Raw genomic sequence first — 21,924 nt, forward strand, 5'->3', positions numbered from 1 at the left:
TCCATGTTCCCATAACAAATTATACCTCTAGGGGTACTGAATTGGGGATTGACCGTTCTCTGGTTCAGGTTAAAATTATGATCTGTGTATGAATGGGTTCGTCCTATAAGCTGGTGTGACGTATGGGTGTGGTTGAAGTCTAATTCTTGGCGACAGATGGCATCACTGGAAAACAAGAACAATCGCACCTTTTGCCTTAATGGCCTACAACGACAACAGCATTAGTTAAAGTTTGTACCTACAAAATGGTTGTGGTTTCTTTTACATGGTGGTCCTACATAATGTGGGCTCCTCTTATTTGATGTGCTTGTACTTAATGTAAAAGTTTTGGTGACATATTTTATGGATGAGAATAAGGTATTGCTAAAAAATTAATAATGAAATTTATACCACCAGTTGCGGAAATTGATAAATTTTTATAAAATCAGGGAGTTTTTTCCTGAGTGATTGTGGCCATATTAATCCATATTATACAATCAGTCTAAAAAATCAGTTAGTTTTTTCCCTATGTGATTGAGGCCATCCAGTGTTGGTCACAAACCGATAACAATTTAAATTTATAGTTATTAGTGTATACATTATCGTGAAAGACCGAAATCAAGAGAATGTCAATTTTCACCAGTGAAAGTCAGCAATTACATAGTCGCTGCAGTGAATGTCCGAAATATTTGTTATATCCGAGTTGATATTAATTTATTCGTTGATATTATAACATTTATTTGATATTTTAATATCTGCTAAGAATAGATTAGGAGAAACATCAGTGTTCAGAGTACCAGTTAAATGCATACTGGGCAAGGGCGCTGGTCCTTAAAAATACAATGGTACACCGGGCACTTAACTAGACCTAGTATATATCTTGGACATTTACCAAAGCGACTGTGATTGTCAACATTCACTGGCGGAAGTCAACAACCACCAATTTCAGTTATTCACAGTAATATATATATTAAATGCTGTAGTTTTTAAGCATTTTTGTACTTTATTTGCCATTGCAAAGATGTAGAGTATTTCACATGTTATGCACTTATATAGTAGTTAGCATGAAATTTCTATTTTATGGTATAATCTATTTGCCTTGACAGCTTTAAAATTATGACCTAGATTTATAGATATATTCACTAATTAAAAAGTTTTTTACTTTTGGAAGTTGATGAAATGAATTAATTTCAATTCTAATGTTCTGCGCAAAGTAGATAGATGACTATATGTGTATCAATCAGGGTTCCTAATTTTTTTGATTTAAAAAAAATTTTAAAAAAATAAATCAGATTTTTTTTTATTTAAATTGGATTTTTTTGATTTTTATTCAAATACACTGTAAGAACTTTGATTTATGATTAAAATAACTTTATAAATGTTTAATCAATATAAATTAATATTAAAACTTATAAGAATTTATAAGAATATTATTAGAATTTATAAGAATATTTTAGAAGGTTTAACTACCTAAAACAATTTTTCATTATAATACATAGCTTTGAATGCATAGCAACCATTTTGAAACAAATACATGATTGAAATTTAAAGACTAGATGAAATAGAGAATTTAAAGAATAGTTAAACTATTAAAACAAAGTTTCAATTACCAAACCATAATTTTAATTTAAAATTGTGATTTCTTTTTTCCCCCCTTCTTTTTCTTGATTTTTAAAATGACAAAATAAATGTAACAGATTGTGTTTATAAATGTAGTCATTCATCAAAAAATAAATATTTAATCTATATATTTTTACATTAAAATATAAATTTTTAATCCTGTATCAAAATAGATAAGTTAAGCTTAAAAAAAAAAAAATTTAAAAATCTATGTACTCATTTAAATTTTTTTTCACAAAATTCCTTTAATGTCAAAGATACTGCAAACATATTATGTGGAAAAAAAATACTTAAATGATTACTTTAATCTGTACTTTCAATCTCAAGCATCAAATGATTTTTAAAAATGTAATTTCAAATATGTTGGAATTTAACACATACCAAGAAAGAAAGTAATTTTGTTAGCTAAAATTAATTAATGCAGCAATATTAAATTTTGAAACTAATGCAGCAATTTATTTAAAATAAATTTTTATAAGAAAAGAAATAAAAGAAGTATCAATGATTTAAAACACTGTTTTTTAACTTTTTAAATCAATATATATATAAAAATAAGTTGATTTAAATCGATGATTTTTAAATAAAAATAATTTGATTTAAATCATGATTTAAATTGTGATATAAATCAAGCTGATTTAAATCAACAAACCCTGGTACAAGTATATAAATTTTTTTTTTAAACATTTTAATGTGTAAGAATTAATGTTTTATCTCAGGATATTGAAGATCTACCTCAGACTCCTCACGAGGAACCGAAGTCACTACCTCTTCAAAATCGAAGTAATCGGCAGTCTTCCATTGAGCGTAGTAATAGTCAAATAGGTAAACCTTTTTCCATCATCCAATTTGTATGAAAATTAAATGAACATTTGAATTATTAAAAGTAATTGTCAGTCTTTCATTAAAGTTATTGATTGGTAGCCTGATAATGGTTTCTCAAACATCCCATTCATATGAAGATTAAAGTAGAATATCAAATAATTACAGAGTATCTGCGCACCTGGAAAGTCATGAAAAATCATGGATTTTGGTATTGAACAAAATTTATCACGAAATATAATGATTTTAACTATTTTTGTTTTAAAACAAGATCATGGAAAGTCATGGATTTAGATTGCCGAAAAATCTAATTTTTAAAATGGAATTTACCAATTTCACAGTTTCCAATGTTCCGAATATCTGAATTTGTAACAAAATCCCCACTCATAGTCATATTTTATTAAAATATAGCATGTTTTTATCCTGTTCTTTAAAAATTATGGTGTTCTTTTAAAAAAAGTAAGAACATAATTTCTAGAGCGAATTATCTTTTAAACTTCCATGATATTAGAATTTTTTATCTATTTATTATTATTTTTATTTTATCAAATTAAAATTCTAGTATAGGCTTCTTATATTACACTTACCTTTAATAAGAAATAAAACAGATTTAAATAACTGCATATATCTGACTGTATTTAGTTATTTGCTTTTGTATTTTTTTCCCATTGTATTTTTTTCCTTTATTTTATTGCTTCAACTCTTTCTTTACTCTGTTTTTTAAGTTAAAAATCTATAAATATGAAGATGCAGAATATAACAGTTTTGGTTATATCTATCATTTCAATTAATGTTAATATAATGCTTTTTTTAAATTTATTGTTGTGTTTTTGTCAGAGAAAATAGTATTTTCGTTAAGTCATGAAAATTCTTGGAATTAGTCACAGAAAGTCTTGGATTTGAAAATCTAAAATGTAGCCTGTAATTAAAATAATCAACAGCTTCTTCAGAGCCAGATTTTCAACAAACTAATCCAATATATATATATATATATATATATATATATATATATATATATATATATATATATATATATATATATATATATATATATATATATAGTATATATATATTGGGTTCAGAATGTTGAAAAGATTTGGCAATGTTTATTTAACTTTAAAGAAAATGTTTTTTTAAATTTATTTTGCAGAAAGTGTGGGGAGTAGAGAAAGGAGACACAGCATCAGCGTGTGTGAATCTCCTCCTAAGTCTGGTGACCAGACCGCACAGTGTGAAGGAACTATGAAATATTCCACACCATTCTATGAATGTTCTAGTCGGGCAAGATTCGAGTATTGGAAATCTGTAAGTGATTTTTCAATATATATATATATATATATATATATATATACCCTTTTTGTGGATATAATTGTGCGAGCTGATGATGAGATTATATCTTTTCACTTTTTTTGTTTTCCAGCCTTTTAATATATATTTTTTTAAATTTTTTAAAAATATTTTATTTTAGGAATATTTCTTTTTCTCTTTTCAATAATCTTTAATATTTTCCATGTTTTCTCTATATTTTTTAACTTATTTTAGTAGTTACATGTATGTGCAGTATATAAAACTTATTAGTTTTATTTTTTTATTCTTCTTTTTGTCTTATTGTGCTATTTATATATATATATATCAGGGGTCTGTCTAGGTTTTTCTGAGAGGTAACTATTTTGTGAAAATTTAGACATAATTTGTGGAAATTAAAATTTATATTAAAAAAAAATCAACGCAAAAATATGGATTTATCGTTTCTTAAGGGATACAAAAATAAAATTTTAAGAAAAAGTATTTTGTGAAACTACCGTTTTCTCTAAAGTTGAATTTGTGAAGGTGCCGCTAAACGGTAGTAAATTTGGCCTGAACAGACCCCTGTGTATTTATATATATATAGAGTTCAAAATGTAGAGAAAACATAGAAAAAATTACAGAACAATGGGAAAAAAAGGGGGGAATAATAATAATAAAAATCCAAAAAGAGGAAGGAAAAAAAATTGATCTATTTGTTTGTCTAACTATTGCTTTTCTTAATTTTCTTTGTTTTTTTAATTTTAATTATGCTATATATATTTTGCTTAAGCCAACATATTAAATAATTAATCCGTTTTAAAACAAGCACAATATGATAGCACATTAGATTTTTTCTCTTTTTTCTAGCTTTTTTTTCCTCTCTGCTATTTTTTTTTTTTTTCATTTTTTTTTTTACTATGACATTTAAAAGTAACGCTGCTACCTCTCCTTTGAGGGAGAGGTAACAGCTATCAATGTGGCTCTGATACAGCTAATTCCAAGACACCTCTACAAAAAGACTGTTATTCTCTCTTGACTCCAAAGCTGCCACACAGGCCATTGCATCTAAGGAAATGCCCATATCCAAGAATATACAAGATAGTCTCTTGGAGAAATTGAAGATCGATGGTTGTCAGGTTACTCTACAATGGATCCCAGGACATTGCGATATCTACGGCAATGAACAAGCTGATATATGTTGGCAAAAAAAGGCACAAAAATAATCCAACAACTAAATTCCAATTTTTCTTTTCATTCCACGAAAATCTACATCAAAAATTTAATGTGGAAAAATTGGAAAGTGTCCCTTTCATCCCATATATCCCTGAAAAGTTGGGGGAACATTTTAGACTGGGGCATTTCAGACAGATCCCGTGAAAAGGCTGTGGCAGAATTTAGACTTGCAGTGGGTCATGACTGTCTTGCGCACCAACTCCACCGCATTGGTATTTATACCGAGTCCGATTTGCTCACTCTGTAGGAAATTCGAATTAATGGAAAGGAAGCACTTGATGGGATGTTCGGCTGTACACGGAGCCTCCGAAGTGAAAAGATATTATAGTGCTAGGCAACTGCTAATGAGTCATTGACTTTTTTTCTCTTATCTATTTCATTTGCATATATTCTTCTTGTTAAGAGTTTGTCAATTTCTGCCATTAAAAATAAATAAAAAATTAAAAATTAAAAAAAACCATTTAAAAGTAAGATTTTTTCCGTTGGTCACCATAGATTGCCTTTGTGGGAGGGGGTGATTTTGGTAGCAGTTCCCACCAAGGAAATATTAAAGATCTCTTGAAATAAGGTAATTTATTATTACAGTACAGAACCCGTTATCCGGAAGTCGGAAAACCAAAAAACCGAAACAAAATTCGATAAATTTTCCTGCCGTTTTTTTTTTCCTCTTAAAATTTTAGGATTTTTCTTTCTTTTTTGAAAGATTTTTACCTTACCGTCATTTTGGAAATAATTATTAGTGTATTATTTCATCATTTTTCTTCTTTTTATGATTATTTCCAAATATTTTTTTTTAGTTGGGTTTAACAATAAAAAAACGGCTTTTTGTAGCGATTCAGAAAACCAGAAAAATCAGTTATCTGGAATAGCGATGGTCCCGATCGTTCTGGATAATCGGTTTCCTGCTGTATTATTATTAGTATTATTTTTTTTTTTTTTTTGGAATTGCAACAGAAAGTTTTTTCCTTTTGTATACAGAGATTACGTATTAAAAAAATATTTATTGAAAAATTGCGATATTAGAAAAGGCTGTGTTCCTCCCTCTATAAAATGTGAGGGATCAGAGATCCCCCAAGTTATGTGGTTCCTGCAACTGTTGATGTTGAACAGAGTTTTTACAAGATGTAAAGAATGAAAAATTTACTTTAGGACATTAGGCAGTAAAGAAGGAAGAATTTACTTTAGGACATTAGGCAGTAAAGAAGGAGGAATTTACTTTAGGACATTAGGCAATCTTCTAATTTAAAAAAAAATATTTGACAACACAATTCAATTCTGGTATTTTTGCAAACTTAAAGAAGATAAGATTCTTCCTTTATCAAATAATTAGTTAAATTTTATTTTTTAAAATTTTTTTTTTAAATTTTTATCTCATTTTTTACTACATTGATAAATGCAAATTATGCTTTGTGATTTTTCACAAAAAGTGGTGGTAATATAAAACAATTTTTCCAACATTTTTAAAAACACTATTTTTCTTTTTGAAGTCATTTCATGAGGCTTTAATTGTATTTTTCAAGTCATTAACATTCTTTTTCAGTCTCAGTGGCAGAGCCTTGAATATCTTGCCTTGACTTTAGAAGAAGTCGTCCACATCCGCAACGTTTTGACGAAAGCTGAGCTTGAAAGTCTAATTGTAGATCCTACACTCTACGACGGCATATGCAAGGGAAAGGTAATCACTGCTCTTTGCTTTTGAAACCTGCTTATTTATTCTTCTTTAGTTTAAAAAAAATTATTATAAAATTCGTCAACATATTAAATTGATAACTGAAAAAATAAATTGTAAAAGGATGTTTTCAAACTCATCGTCATCATAGCTGGCCAGACAGCCCAATGTGAGCCAATGCCTTCCTCTAAACATTTCTCCATAACGATTTCCAATTTATCTTGGATGTCCAATTCTTTTCATGAATTGTAAGAAATTTTACCATTGGGTCTAAAAAGCAATATCTTTTTTATTGAATTCTCGTCACTCATTTGAATCACATGGGCCATACAATTCATTCTGTTTATTTTTATGTATTTAATAATATCGAACTGTTAATGTTTAATAATATCTGGCAAAGTTAAATCTCCTTCTCCAGTTATTGTTTTCAGTTACACCACCAGGTATACTCCTCAAAATCTTTCTCTCAAACATTGTGATACAATTTTCCTCCAGTTTTGTCATTGTCCAAGCTTCAGAAGTATATGCCAAGACTGGTCAGACAAGAGTTTTGTAAATTAAGAACAAATTTTCTCGACCCCTAGGCAGTCCTATTTGCCAAACGGAGTCTTGTTTTTTATTTCAGGAGAAATTTTGTTATCAACTGTTTTCAAACTGACCACCATTTTAAAGCAGCAACTTCCAGCAGTCTAAGAACAACGTTAACAGATGCCTATGCAGTCCGTTATAACGACAGTCTATAAATGTAGATTAAATTATGGAAAGATTAAATTGTGCGTTATTATAAGCAAATAAACATATTTAATGTTAAAATAACTATAAAAAGAGTAAAAAATGTTTAGACATCAGGGGCTTCGCAAACTTATATTTTTGGAGGAACAAAATTCACATTTTGCTGAATGAAATTCCTATTTTGACCAAATTATAGATAAACAATCATTTTTATTCTTTGATAAATTTGATTTAAACTGTTCATGATCATCATAAATACTTCATTAATCTAAACATAAACTTATTAGTGATACAATTGATAATTTTTTTTTAACTTTGTGTTACATTCACCCATATTACTGACCAAACTGTAATTACCCATTCACTGTTATACTTTTCAAATTTTTCTTTTTTGTATAAAAATTGTGCAAGTTTTTTTTTTTTTTTTTTGAAGAGGAGCTAATTGATGTCTTGTCTCTAAATTTCTGCTGAAACTGGCTGGTTTGTATCGCTAAATATGAGCTCCATGACAAGTGATTGAAAGAATAGGCTTTTCAATGACGAGGAGGGTATTTGATTTATTGAGGAAGATATATAAAATTTTATGGTGGCTAATATAATCAAAAAAAGGTAGCAACGAAATGGCTTTGCTTACAGTTTTTTCTCTTTTCCAATGTACAAACAGCCTTTTTATAATTTTAATTTGTCATTCTTTTAATAACTGTAATTTTAATAAACTTATCTTTTTTTTTTTATTTCTCACTAAAATTTCTCCTAAAAAAAAAACTGCAACCAAATTTAAAGAGAAAAGTACTTTCAGGAAAGGAATAATTCCAAAAATATTTCTGAATAACTTAATGTTCGCGTTCTAAAGTGAATTGTATTTTAAAAAATTAAAACGCTTTGCGATTTATGATCTGTTTAAAGTAAAATTAAGTTTGTTAAATCTTGTATACCTATAAAACATTGTACTACGAAAGATTTTAGCTTAATAGATACATTTTGAAATATCATCTAATTAAGTGCGGGGAGTGAGTTGTTATCGACAATGTCAACCTTCATCTATGAAACCCTAACATAGAATCGAGTTAACATGTATTATATACTAGTGAATTGGAATTATATTTTTGTAGGGGTTTAAACGCTACAGCACTCCCCTACCATAATTATATTTGCGATAGAATTCGATACATGAATACTGCTAGTCGATTCAATGCTGTTTTGTGAGAAGCTGGGAGAGCTGTATTAAGATCATCGTACTTTTTTAGAGCTGTATTAAGTTCACGGTCGTGGTCGCTCCTGTGTTCCCTTTAGCAGTCGAGTGTATACATTGTCGATCAGGACTGAGCAGCAATAGCGCAAAGAGATGGACAATGTCGCTATCACAAGTAGCAAGTCAACTGTTCAATGTGGACCATCCAATGAAGTAGGCGTTTGTGTTCAGATCGAAGTGGACGTTAATGTCAAGATAGACGTGTTCATATCAAAGTGGGAGTTTCTGTCAAGGTAGGCATGTTCACATCACGTCCGAAGGTCACCAATGTGGGGATGTATTTATCGACAATGTTGACCTTCATCTATGAAAAGGTACACCACCATGTAATCGAGTTAACATGTCTTATATAGAATTGGAATGGTATTTTTGCAGTGGTAGAAACGCTACATAAGTAAGAATCATCTTGTAAAAGAAACTTTATATATAAACGTTAATTGTATCACTAACTAAAATAGGAACATTTATTCATTTTACAATTTCAACTAAGAACTCTGCTGCCTGGCCATTAAACCACTTAGTAACAGTTTCTTTCAACATGTCATCATTTCCCAAAGTGCTTTTCACCTAGAAATTCCTCAAGTTCTGGAAACAGATGAAAATCTGGTGCTGTATGGTGGATGATCCAGTTAAACAATTTGTTAAGATATAATGAAACATAAAAAGTCTGCGTTTAAAGTTTAAAAAAAAATATTAAATTTGAAATAAAATAACATTAAAAGCTTCTTAAAACTCTGGACAAGATATTACAAATTAGGCCTACAACGCAGATTTTCAGATCATCAAATATATAGAACATTAAAAATTCAAATAATTGAATGAATAGGTGATAATTTTATAGTTTTTTCAATACAGGACAATAATTAATACCTTTTACTGTAAATACACATCACTTTCTGCTATAGCTATCCTAATGCGAAGTAAGCAACATTTTCATCCATTTAAAATGCTTTGTTCATGAATAAATTTAACTCTCAAACGAAAGGTAAAAGGATGCAAATCGAAAAAACATTACATATATGATATTCATTGTTGTTTACAAAAATTTTTTATACAATGCAAATTTTGACTCTTTGATTTTTTCAGCAAAAATGAATTATTTTAGTCTTCTAAACATTTTTTCTTGTATATTATTGCTAAACTAGCTTCCTATGAAATTAATTAACTAACAGGAATAAATTGGTAACTTGTTATGAAATTGTGTTATCACTCGATGACGTAATGTGCGCAAATGCCTTTGGTTTTCTTTGCATTCACGATGCTGATCAATATTATAATAATAGTGTCTAACAATATTCCTGTGCTACTCGGGTACTCATTTTATCGAGCTTTTAATGTATGTAATTTATTATGGTCTGACATACTGCAAAAATATTATTTTATAATATTTCCCGTTAGCATGTTTTCTAGCAACAAAGTTAGTTACTGATTTTGAAACTTGGAGAAAATAAATTCCAGGTTTCTTGTGCCGAAGGCTGCAAGCTGTATAGTTTGTCTATTGTAAGAACTCTCACCTCCAAAAAGTCTGAGGCCGTCTGCGGCTATGGAAACAATAATAGTGCATTTTAGGGAGGGTAGCTTCTCTTCACTCTAAGGCTAACACGAAGAAAAATATTCCCTTTCTTTTGCCCACCCGAGCTAAAACCTGTCCTAAACAGCGACCCCTACGTGAAGTAGTTATACTTCGTTACCATGGTCACCGCCACAGGGCCAGACGAATGGCATGGGGATTTCTCACTTTAGACAAACTATACTATCTCTTCCTGTTTATCTTTAATTGATTTTTTTTTTGTCCGATCTTTACTGTCAATGTAGAATTTTGTGACTATTTAAAAGATAACATTTTAACTGTTTGTTCTAGGTCTGTTTCACTTGCAAACAAGTTAGGTTTTCCTTCTTTGGTCCATGGAAAATAAAGTGTAAAATGTGTGAAAAGACAGTATGTGATAAATGCAGCAGTAAAGTAAGCTTTTATTTTTTTATCCTTACCTTTAACAGTTTTTTTTCTCACAAGGAAACTCTTTCCACTTTTTAGGAATTATTTTGGTAGGTTTTTATGAAGCTCTTTGTTGTTGAATTGAAAGTCAACGATACATTTCACTATTAAAGTAGAATTTTATGAAGCTCTTTGTTGTTGAACTGAAAATTATTTAAGGATGTTTTTTAAAGCTCTTACACCAGGGAAAATAAAAAAGAAGGGGCAGTTTAAGAGCTTTCGCACAAAGCAAAGAAATCTAAAAAATTCTTACAAAATACCACCTAGATAAGAAATACTAAAATCAATAAATAATTCTCAATTTTTGAAAATTGGCGAATTTTAACCCCAAGCGCCACCTGTGCTTAGCTTTACATGGTTAACCATCCATAATCTATTCTTTTGTATGGTACTTTTATGTATACTAAGAAGCCCATGCCATAGTCATTGCAAGAGACTAATTTTTGAGAATTCAGAATACTTTATCAGAAGAAAAAAATTCACACATGTAGAAAAGATTTTTTGAAATGTGCTAAATATTTGTAAAAAGCTTAATTCTCTTGTTTTTAATTTTGATGATTATTTGAAATTCTCTGAAATTTTGAGGGGGGACTTTTAGAGATTTCTATTTATTGAGGTGGACATATACCCTCTTTCGACCCACCAGCTAACAATTCGCATAGCTAATCCTATGTTTTCTACTTTTACCAACCCCTAGAGCAAAATCACCTCATGATTTTTAAGAGTTACAGAAAGAACCCTACACTGTGAAAAGGAAGGAAGAAATAAGAATATAAGGAAAAGAAAAATTTGCATTTTTTGCCCAAATCAATCTAGTACTGCGTTTCTTAATTATTTTTTCGACCATGAAGCTAAAAATGGAAACTCTTAAGTTTGCTTGAAGCTGCGTATATTCTATCCAAATGGACGACTGTTGATAATTTTGAAAATATTTAATAAGAGCAATGAATCATCGTTTTTATCAATAATTGTCCTGGAATTAAAAAGACAGTTAATGTCACAGGTCTAAAGTGGCATCTGAATTGGTTTTTGGTTTATACATATGCAGAAAATAAAGTAGCTTTTGATTAATAAACTTGATTATGGTATCAAAAACTATAAAATAAGCTGGTTTTGGTTTTCAAAAGGGAGCTTTTATAAACGCTGAAAATGATTGTCAGATAAACAAAAAATTTTATTTTTCATTTCAATTATTTTATTTGAAATAATAATTTCAATGAGAAATATTGATAGAATATTTTATCTTAGATTCTATATTCTTTTAATAATTTATTCGATATATTGTTTTAAAAATTATTTTTCAAATTTTGGCAATTTGCCTTCCTTGGCATTTTACTTCAATAATTTTATATAAAAAAATAATAATAATTAATTTCTAAATTGTTGTTTGAATATAAGAAAAATTACCGATTTCAAAAATCATTACTGTTTAAAAAAATGTACTTACATCCGGAACCACTTGATCTTACCAATGATCCTGCAGTGGGCTGATCGTAAAGACACGGTTCCCAGTAGAACACCAAAGTCAATCATTGCTGGCTATGGTCAGTAAATGACCACTTTGATCAGCCCATGTAGAGACTGAGGGTGTACGGTATCGGTCCTTGATAAATTGTTCGACTGTAAAGTGCTCGACTACCTGCACAGGTCATCGGGCTACCAAAGCAAATGAGCCATCCTCTCTGCAGAGAATAAAAATTGCGATGACATTTCTTCGAATCATCCTCAAGGATGTTTCTCAGACCGTCGCCAATAGCCCATTGTGCAGCTTTAGAGTGACCTAAATAAAGTACCTCCGTACCTTATTGATCCTATCACTGAACAGTAAGGTTTGAAAAACACCTTTTGAGAAACTCTGGTCTATTTATTAGCCATGCACAAATATTTGTGTACTTGGAACATGATGAGCTCACATAATAATATCCATTTTTGTTTGAATAACAAGGGTCGTTATATGAATTGCATAAATGAAGCTTCTCATGTGTAATGTTATTCCAATTTTTCAGATGCATATCCCAACTGAACATTCTGCCAGGATACCAGTTTACATGCTGAGTCCAACCCCAAGTCCACCCCCTGAGAAGGAAGCTAGTCATAGTTTTTGGAAGTTTTCTGAGATGTTTGGAAAGTAAGACGAAATTCCTATTTTACTGACCCTTTCAAAATAAGTTGTAGTCTATATCTACCACTACAAAAATACAATTCCATTTCCCTAGTATATAAGACATGTTAACTCAATTCTACGAAGGAGTACCTTTTCATAGATGAAGGTTGACATTGTCTCCTCACCCCACAAAGTGTCTTCTTGACTTTATTTGGCTGTCTTAAGAGGACGCCATACCATGGGGGGAAACCTTTCATTACAAATTCTTTTTCACCTCCATAACTAATTTGAAATTGAAACTAAAGAAAAAGGGAGTTCAGATAAACCTAGAGCAAGGCATGAAGTTTCAAATAATGAAAAGAAATGTTTTAAGTATCAAAATGAAAATAAATTATACGATGATAAGTTAGGATTACGTAATGGAAAAGTTCTCTTTCAATAATTTGTTTGCATTTTGATTTTTTTTTTCAGCAACTGAAACTTCATTGCTTACTCTAGGTTTGTCTGAACTCACTTTTTCTTTTTTTTTAAAAAATTTATCATGAAGGTGAAAGAGAATTAGCGACGAAAAGTTTCACCCGTGGTGTGGCGTCCTCTTGAGAGCACACTGTATCATGAGAGAAAATTTTTATGGGAAATTCTATTTCATCTCTGTTGATATTTTACAGAAAAGTGATTTCATTTAAGCCTGGAGTAAATATTTTTAAAGTGACTAAATGTGTTATTTCACTATGCAATAAGTTACACGCATTTTTTCAACATTTGATACTTCATTGTTTGCTCTAAATCAGGTATGGGCAAACTGCGGCCCGCCAGAAGGTTTTATCCGGCACGCAGATAGAATTTTAACTTGCCGATCCATGGCGAATATAAACAATATACACCCATTTTCTTGTCTAATTTGTTTAAAGCTATTTTTGTTCTTTCTTTTCTAACAACAAAGTACTGACGATCTTTTTACTTTCTCTATTTTTGTTCTTCAAAACATAAATTGATGGAAATAGCTAGCACAGTCAGCTTCAATTGGTAAAATGTTAAAAGCAAAAGTTCTAAATAGAATAGCAGAAAATTGGTGCCATCTGAAGCAGTTGTTTCTAAATATGCCAAAGTTTGAGTTTTACAAATCATTACCAAAAGCTAGTTTCCCAAATTTAATATCTCAGGCCCAGAAAATCAGTGCTATGTTTGCTTCATCTTATCTATGTGCACAAGTGTTTTCAACTATGAACCTTAGAAAAAATCATTTCAGAAGCAGACAAACGTTTAGCCTCGCTCCTTAAAATAAGAACATCTCACTTGGAACTTCAATATAAGGAACTTTTAAAAATGAAATCCTAATTTCATTCATCTCATTAAATATTTAAATTAAAACTTGTATATCATTTTTTTTTATTTTATTTTAGAAGTTTTTACTTAGCTCACCAAACTTTTTTTTCTTTGCATTTTTGCCTTGGATCAGAAAGGTTTGTCCATCAATGCTCTAGGTGTATAGTTGAACTCACTTTAATCTATACTTTCAAGTAATTATAAAGAGAATTTGCCGTGAAGGGTTTCTCCCAGAAGTATAGCATACTCATAAAATTATAATTATTTTTGTAGCATTTTATAAGATTGGAAATGCAAGGTTCTTGCCCCATTTAAAATCAAACAAAATGCAACTCATTTTCATGCAAAATAGTGTTTATATTTAAATAATGTGTTATTCTTTACAATATTGGTAATAATATATCAGTTCAGATTTTCTTTCACATTTTTCTCTTTTTATTTTATACTTCCATTTATTCATTACAGTCTTAATCTATGTAATGTAAAAATTGTTAGTTTGTATAACTTAAGAAATATAAATTACCTTTTATATGTTTTCATTTACGTATACAGTGAAACCTCGGTTAAGAGGACTTTCTTGGGACCGAAAAAATTGTCCGTTTATGAGAGTTGTCTGTCTACAGGAAGGATACCCTAATAACGAAGTTTATCAACATAAATTGTTTTTAGAATATTTTCAAAGAAATAATTAAATAATCTACAAGAATATATATTTAAACTTTCAAAAATATCTTGCGATAAAAAAGAATACATTAAAAAGCTTGATATAAGTACATAATTCTAGATGTAGCTACAGATAAATGAATATGATTTTCCTATTAGCTCAAATATTCAAGTCAGACAAATTATACCGAATAGGAGCTTTTAGTTTTCAGTCAGTTTCAGTTATTAGATTTACATCCCCTTACACCTAAGTATTACTTGATAGGGAACATGGTTAATACTTCTTTGAAAGTAAACCTCCCAAGATTCACAGAAAAAAAAAAGTACAGCATACCTGTAAGTCATGAGGACCTATGGAGTTGATTATTCACTATTGATCATTAGGGCTGCAGGTTTGTTGCGGCGCGAATTTCCGCGAAATTGTCATCTTTTTTCCTAAAATCCGCTAATTTCTCAATATGTCTTGACTTGCTTGAAAATTGCTTAAAATTAGAGTTTTTTTATTTTATTTATTATTTTTATAAAACAGAATTTTTTATTTTCCTGAACCTTAAATTGAATGTGTAAAATTGATTAGATATTTAGGGGAGTGAATCAATAGCAAAATGACATGAAAATAGTTCAGAGATAAGAGATAATCACAATCTTGTCAACTAAGGTGGTCTGTCTACACTTAGGGAGGGTAATTACCTTCCTGAAGTCAGTAAGAGTACAAAAGAAATTGGAATCACCAAGGAAGGAAAATGTTATAAATCAAATCTTTGACAGAAAAATTGTATACATGCTATTGCACTGGGCAACGAAATTTCTACTGCCTTTCTACATATTCAGTTAATTTTTCCTAGACGGCTTCTTGTGATCTCTTAAATACGGATCAGTTTCTTAGATGAGAGGGACTAGTAGTTAGTAGGGACTTGTAACTAGAAGTTTGAATGTAGAATGTTTGAGTTTTACAGCATTTACTTCTTACAAAGCAACGGCCAAGGAATTGCTCGTTGGTGAAGGAAAATTGATCGAGTTTTGGAAATCAAAGGCCGAACGCTCCAAAATTGGCAATTGGATGTTTGTCGGTGCCTAAAAACAGCGTTGACGCAGAAAGATCGTTTTCTAAGTATAAAAATGCATTAAGTGATAAAAGACGAAGCATTAATGAGAATAATCTGACAATGTACAATACTTTGTACCAAAATTCTGTTCATTTAAATAAAAATATTAATATTGCTTGAAATTCAAAGAAATACTTTTATTGTGTATTTATGAGCTTTTTTTTATTATTTGCGCAATTTCTGTCTTTTGCATCATTTATATAATAAATTTTTTTATGTTTAGAATTTGTGTAATTTTCAAAATTTCCTGCGATTTTTCCGAGAATTTTTTCCCGCGACAAACTTGCAGCCCTAGTTATGATGAAGGTGACTACATTATGATGAATTATTTTATAAAAATTAGGCAATTAAGATTTTAGATAAGTATTTTATTTTAAAATTGTCATTGAACAGCCGACCCGATTTTGTGGTTTACGACTACTAACGCTCCACGCAGTAGCCTTGTAATTTTTAACCTAATCTGGAAGACAAGGGAACTCCTGTATCAAGTAGTGTGAGAAATTTGCCTTCGTGGAGGAATTTTTGATGGAACTAACCCACATTTGGGTTACATGGTGAGCAAAATCTCCCAAGGTTAGCCTGATGGCAAGAGGACTCTAACCTCTGATCCGTCTACCATTGAGGATATTTTACGTCAGTATTGTGGTCAGTGCAAGGCGAATGCGGAATTTGTATCGACCAGCTGGGATTCAAACCCGGTTCAGCTCATGAGACTGCGAACGCTCCATCACCTGAGCCATCTCGGCTCTTAGGTTAATATTGTAGTGGATTTATGTCTTTCGCTTACTTTATTATTACAGAAAAGTCTTTCATTCTATAAGTTAGCAAAAGGTTTATTTTTTTTTAGAAAACTTGCATTTATAATTGAATTTGAATCTAATTATACAATTACCATTGACTTACAGAAAATCAACTGTCAGAAAGTCCAGATAAGTCTCAAATGCCGATTAAGAAGGAGATATCTGAATCTTCATTTCCAATACAATATGATGAAGATAAGGAAGAACTGGGCAGAAAAGCTCCTGTCAAACGAGAAATTTCTGATTCAGGATCTGAAGGTCCAAATGAAGAAAATATTGCACAGGTTCGTAAATCTACCATTTTATTTTGTATTTATCCACTGACAATATGTATAAAACTTTATTTGCTTAAAAAAATATGCTGCTGGTAATAAAAATCTAAGTGTTTTGAGTGCTTAAAAACAGGTGCTCATTCTCAAGACTCCATGTTGTGAGTGAGGAATATATTCATGCCTCATTCACATCTGGTGAGTCTTGAGAATGGGCGCATATTTTCAAGCTTCAAAACATGTTGACTCTGAATACTTTTTTTTTTTTTTTGTAAATGAAATTTTATATCATCAATATGTCAAATGGAATTCTTGCCAAAGTTTAAGATATTTTTTGCATAATCATCTATAATTTACGCAGTTAAATCATCTTGATAATCCATCCTGCTTTATCCATATTTTAAATATCTCCAATACGTGATTTAAAATCATCGCTTGGTTTTTAAAATCTTTGTAATTGTATTCATTCATAATAAAAATAGCATTGGTATTTATTCCTCATTTTGATTTATAATTAATCGTATTGGTATTCATTCATCATTTTGATTTATAATTCAAATAGTATTGGTATTCATTCATCGCTCTCCTAGATCAAATTGCCCCCATAGATAGCACCCAGGGGTGGTGGTCGGTAAAACTACATTTTCTTTGTAGTTAACTTCAGTAGCTAACTCTGTAGTTCTACTTTATTACAATTGTTGTTAACTATAACTACTTTTTTTTGAAAAATGTAGCAACTACAAACTACTTTAGAAATGCATTCACTACTCTGCTACTTTTAGAAGACAAACTTAAATGGAGAACTTAATTTTCGACGATAGTCAAAATGGTGTTGAATAAAAAATTGGCTAGGTTAAATATATGCGTTCACTACTCTGCTACTTTTAGAAGACAAACTTAACTGGAGTACTTAATTTTCGACGATAGTCAAAATGGTGTTGAATAAAAAATTGGCTAGGTTAAATATATGCATTCACTACTCTGCTACTTTTAGAAGACAAACTTAACTGGAGAACTTAATTTTCGACGATAGTCAAAATGGTGTTGAATAAAAAATTGGCTAGGTTAAATATATGCGTTCACTACTCTGCTACTTTTAGAAGACAAACTTAACTGGAGAACTTAATTTTCGATGATAGTCAAAATGGTGTTGAATAAAAAATTGGCTAGGTTAAATATATGCGTTCACTACTCTGCTACTTTTAGAAGATAAACTTAACTGGAGAACTTATTTTCACCGATTGTCAAAATGGTGTTGAATAAAAAATTGGCTAGGTTAAATATAAGGAGATATTAAGAAGTTTTAATTCATGCTTACATGAAATAGTTTTTTTCATTTTAAAGCACTTTTTATGTATTTGTTCTTTTAACTTGATCTTGCTTTGAAATCTATGCTTTTCTGGTCAGTGATTTAGGAAATGCTAGGAAATAATCAAATATTTATGATTTAAGTGATCAATGCTTTTTTATATCTTCAAAGAAATAAAGTGCAAACTTGCTGGGGAAAAAAAACAAAAAACATTGTCAAAGTACGAAAAACAAAAAAGCTGACCACGCCGAATAACTTTTGATCTAATGATCGGATCTTCACGTTCAGGACTTAATCTTAATGATTTGAGGGGGTGACCGAAAATAGGCTGATTAATTAATGCAGACGATATTTTAATTTATGAAATCAGATACAAAAGCGTACTTTATAGTTCTTGTGAAATCGAATTCTAAGAAAGTCAGATATTTAAGGTTCGATTTCTGAGGAACGATTCGACCGATTTTGCCTAGTATCCTGGCCAGTTCCTGGCCAAATTATTTGACGCACTGAAGATTCTATATAAATTATCAACTGACTTACACGACTGAAACCAGTTTGCACTTGTTTACGTTCGTGTATTAATTGGTTAACATTGTAATGCAATACTTTAAAAATAATTACAAATAGGAAGTATATAAAAATCTCTAGAATAGCACTCATTACATGTATGTTTAAATATAAAAGTATCGCATATACACTCGTGCAAAACATGCAGTTATTAAAACACTAGTTATTAAAAAACTGCAGTGCGTCTAATGATTTGGTCGAATTAATAATAATGTACTGATATAATACCTGATATAATAAATATTTATATAATCTATCGTCAAATTTACATTATATATCGTTTCATTTAAACGTAAACAAGTGCAAACCGCGTAAAAGCTGTATAGTATCACCTAATAATTAAGATTTTACATAGAAACTTATAGTGCGTCTAATAATTTGGCCAGGGGCCTTAGATCTTATTAATGCTCAGCCACAGAGGCATTCTCATTGCGTACGTTTACCCGAAATATAGTAAAGGATAGGTTAGATGAATGCAGTAAACCATTTTTATTCCGTGAACATTTAACGAAAACATTTTACAATATTTTTATTCATAGCTTTCTTTTATTTACGTCGCACTAGAGCTGCACAATGGGCTATTGGCGACGGTCTGGGAAACATCCCTGAGGATGATCCGAAGACATGCCATCACAATTTTGATCCTCTACAGAGGGGATGGCTCTTCCATTTTGATAGCCCGACGACCTGTGCGCGAAGTCGCGCACTTTATGGTAAAACAGTTTAACGAGGACCGATGATCAAAGTGGTCACCCTCCCGCTTACTGACCGCAGCCAGTGATGCTTGACTTCGGTGTTCTACTGGGAACTGTGTCTTAATGATCGGGATCATTAATTAAATAAAAATGACCTATCAGTATTGATTATTGACTCATTTGGTTGGAGGAAAAATTAGTTGCTAAGCTATTAGTCTACCTACCACAGGCTACTAACTGAAAATTTAAATTTTCAAGTCTATTTTGAAGTCAACAATCATTGTCAGATTAACTTTGGATAACTCAGTCTTTGCCTTCAACTAAATTTACTAATAATGGTTTTGATACATCAGATAAATAAATGGTCTAAAAAATATCTAAAATCAAATTTCTACGCAGTTATTGGTTAAAATTCTTCTCACCTATAGCCTTTGGGAGTTTTAATAGTTTTCTCTCCTAAACTAACCGTTGTAATTTTTTTCAGAAAAATTTTATTTATAGGATTTTTAACTACCAAAAACTTTTCCTAAGTGTATTTTTATTATTGTATGTAAATCGAGAAATACAGTTTCTTTTTCATTTCAGGCTCGTAATCAAGCTTCATCTTCCACGAATCTTAAGAAAACAAAAAATTAGAAGAGTTTTAAATTTTGAAATAAAATGTTTTGTTTCAACATTTGTAATTAAAATATTTATTTATCACTTTTACTTTGATGATGATTCCTATTAAATATTTATTTTGTTTATTGTGAATTTCTGGTTTTCATTGTATATTCTTTAAAAGTTACCAAAGTTTTAACTACCAAAAACTTTACCTAAGTGTATTTTTATTATTATATATAAATCGTTAAATACAGTTTCTTTTTCATTTCAGACTTGTAATCAAGCTTCATCTTCCATGAATCTTAAGAAAACAAAAAATAAGAAGAGTTTTAAATTTTGAAATGAAATGTTTTGTTTCAACATTTGTAATTAAAATATTTATCACTTTTCCTTTAATGATGATTCCTATTAAATATTTATTTTGTTTATTGTGAATTTCTGGTTTTCATTGTATATTCTTTAAAAGTTACCATCCCTTTGTCGATGTTGCCGTTCTTTCCAAGTAATAGCTAGGAGACGGAACCCTTGTGAAATCCTAGAAACAAGGAATGATTGATGTCTTGTTTGTATAAAAGGAACAATTCCTTTTTATTATTCAATAATATTAGATACCTTTTTATAGATTTTTTGTTTCTTGAGCTTATGACTGTGCACTTGCTTGGTATTTCAGTTAACAGTTACTTGTTGTCAAGGAAAAAAATTAATTTTATTATTTTTTTCAATAATATATATGCACATTAGTGTTCAATAGATTGGTGATAATAAATGAGGAACTGTTGTTTATATTTTAATTCGATATGTATGAACATTTATATCATGATTTTGTAGATTGAATATAAAGATTTCTGAAGAACACTTTATATTTTAAATGTCAAAAAAGCAGACGTCAAAGTATATTATGGTTGTATCCTTTTAATATCTAAATTTTATTTATTATTATAAGCACTAATTTTTAAATATTTTTTTAATAACTATTATATTCTGAAGTGGTTGTTTTTTTTTTAAGTAATTTAAATACCAAGCAATATGAAGTATTAAAATAAAAAATACAGTTAATGAAATAAAATAATTTTTAATAGTATTTGTAAACAGTAGAGTTCATTAAAAAAAATATGTCCATTTCTTTTTTAAAAAAAAGGGGGGGGGAATATTTAAAGAAAAAAAAATGAAATAATAGGTCTCAAACGTGAATCAATATTCGATCGTCTAGTCTAGGGGTGCACAACCTTTTTGAGTGAAGGGCCACTTGCACAGCAGGTTGGCTAACGAAGGGCCGCACATGTATTTAGACATGTTAATGACGAATGTTATAATGTTTATTTAAACATTAGCGTTCCATTTTTTTCATCAATAAACTTAGTAATATTAATAACTTAATAGTGTTCCATTATTCAAAATAAAAAGAATGCATTCAAAATAAAAAAAAGCTTATACTTTTTTTTTTTCTTTTAGAAAAAAAAAAACTTGCTGTTTTTATTATATGAACAATAGATTTATCAAAATAAATAAACATTGAAGAAAAGAAATATTTTTTCAGATTAAATGCGGGTTGTGCACCCCTAGTCTAGTCATTAAGTGTGTTTTAATACAAGTGAAGTTTATGTCTGCATTAAAGAGATATTTCGCTTAAATTAATGAGCATGGTTGAAAACCTTGGAGAGGTTAAAAATTTGCAAATACTGCTGCTCCTGGAGTAAAATATGTTTGCTTTAAGTTTTAATTCATTCACTTGTGAAATAGTAAAACTTTTTATCTTTCGTGAATTTATGGTGCAACAATTAAGCCTTCTAACTGAGACATTCATTTATATTTCTTGATTCCTGATATGAAAATACTGATAATTATTTAGTATGTTTTATTCAATATTTAAATTATTATTTTTTAATTTAAATTAA

General features: G+C 29.9%; 1 protein-coding gene across 6 annotated transcripts in view; it reads left to right on the forward strand.

Moving 5' to 3' along the window:
* LOC147803226 (protein spire-like) overlaps window positions 1–20,464 on the forward strand; it is a 33,828-nt gene extending 13,364 nt beyond the window's left edge. For 5 of the 6 annotated variants that reach the window (XM_087150553.1, XM_087150555.1, XM_087150556.1 and 2 more), the window contains 6 exons: window positions 3,569–3,723; window positions 6,479–6,613; window positions 10,453–10,554; window positions 12,594–12,715; window positions 16,692–16,870; window positions 20,301–20,464. In XM_087150553.1, coding sequence (XP_087006679.1) covers window positions 3,569–3,723; window positions 6,479–6,613; window positions 10,453–10,554; window positions 12,594–12,715; window positions 16,692–16,719 — 542 coding nt within the window. In that variant the 3' untranslated portion in view covers window positions 16,720–16,870; window positions 20,301–20,464. Of the gene's footprint in view, window positions 1–3,568; window positions 3,724–6,478; window positions 6,614–10,452; window positions 10,555–12,593; window positions 12,716–16,691; window positions 16,871–20,011; window positions 20,180–20,300 lie in introns of those variants that run through there. The other variant, XM_087150557.1, reaches the window with a different exon arrangement.
* The last annotated feature ends 1,460 nt before the right edge of the window (window positions 20,465–21,924 follow it).

This window comes from Parasteatoda tepidariorum, chromosome 9, assembly GCF_982258835.1.
Source record: "Parasteatoda tepidariorum strain Cologne lab strain chromosome 9, Ptep-v5.0, whole genome shotgun sequence".
Lineage (NCBI taxonomy): Eukaryota > Metazoa > Arthropoda > Arachnida > Araneae > Theridiidae > Parasteatoda > Parasteatoda tepidariorum.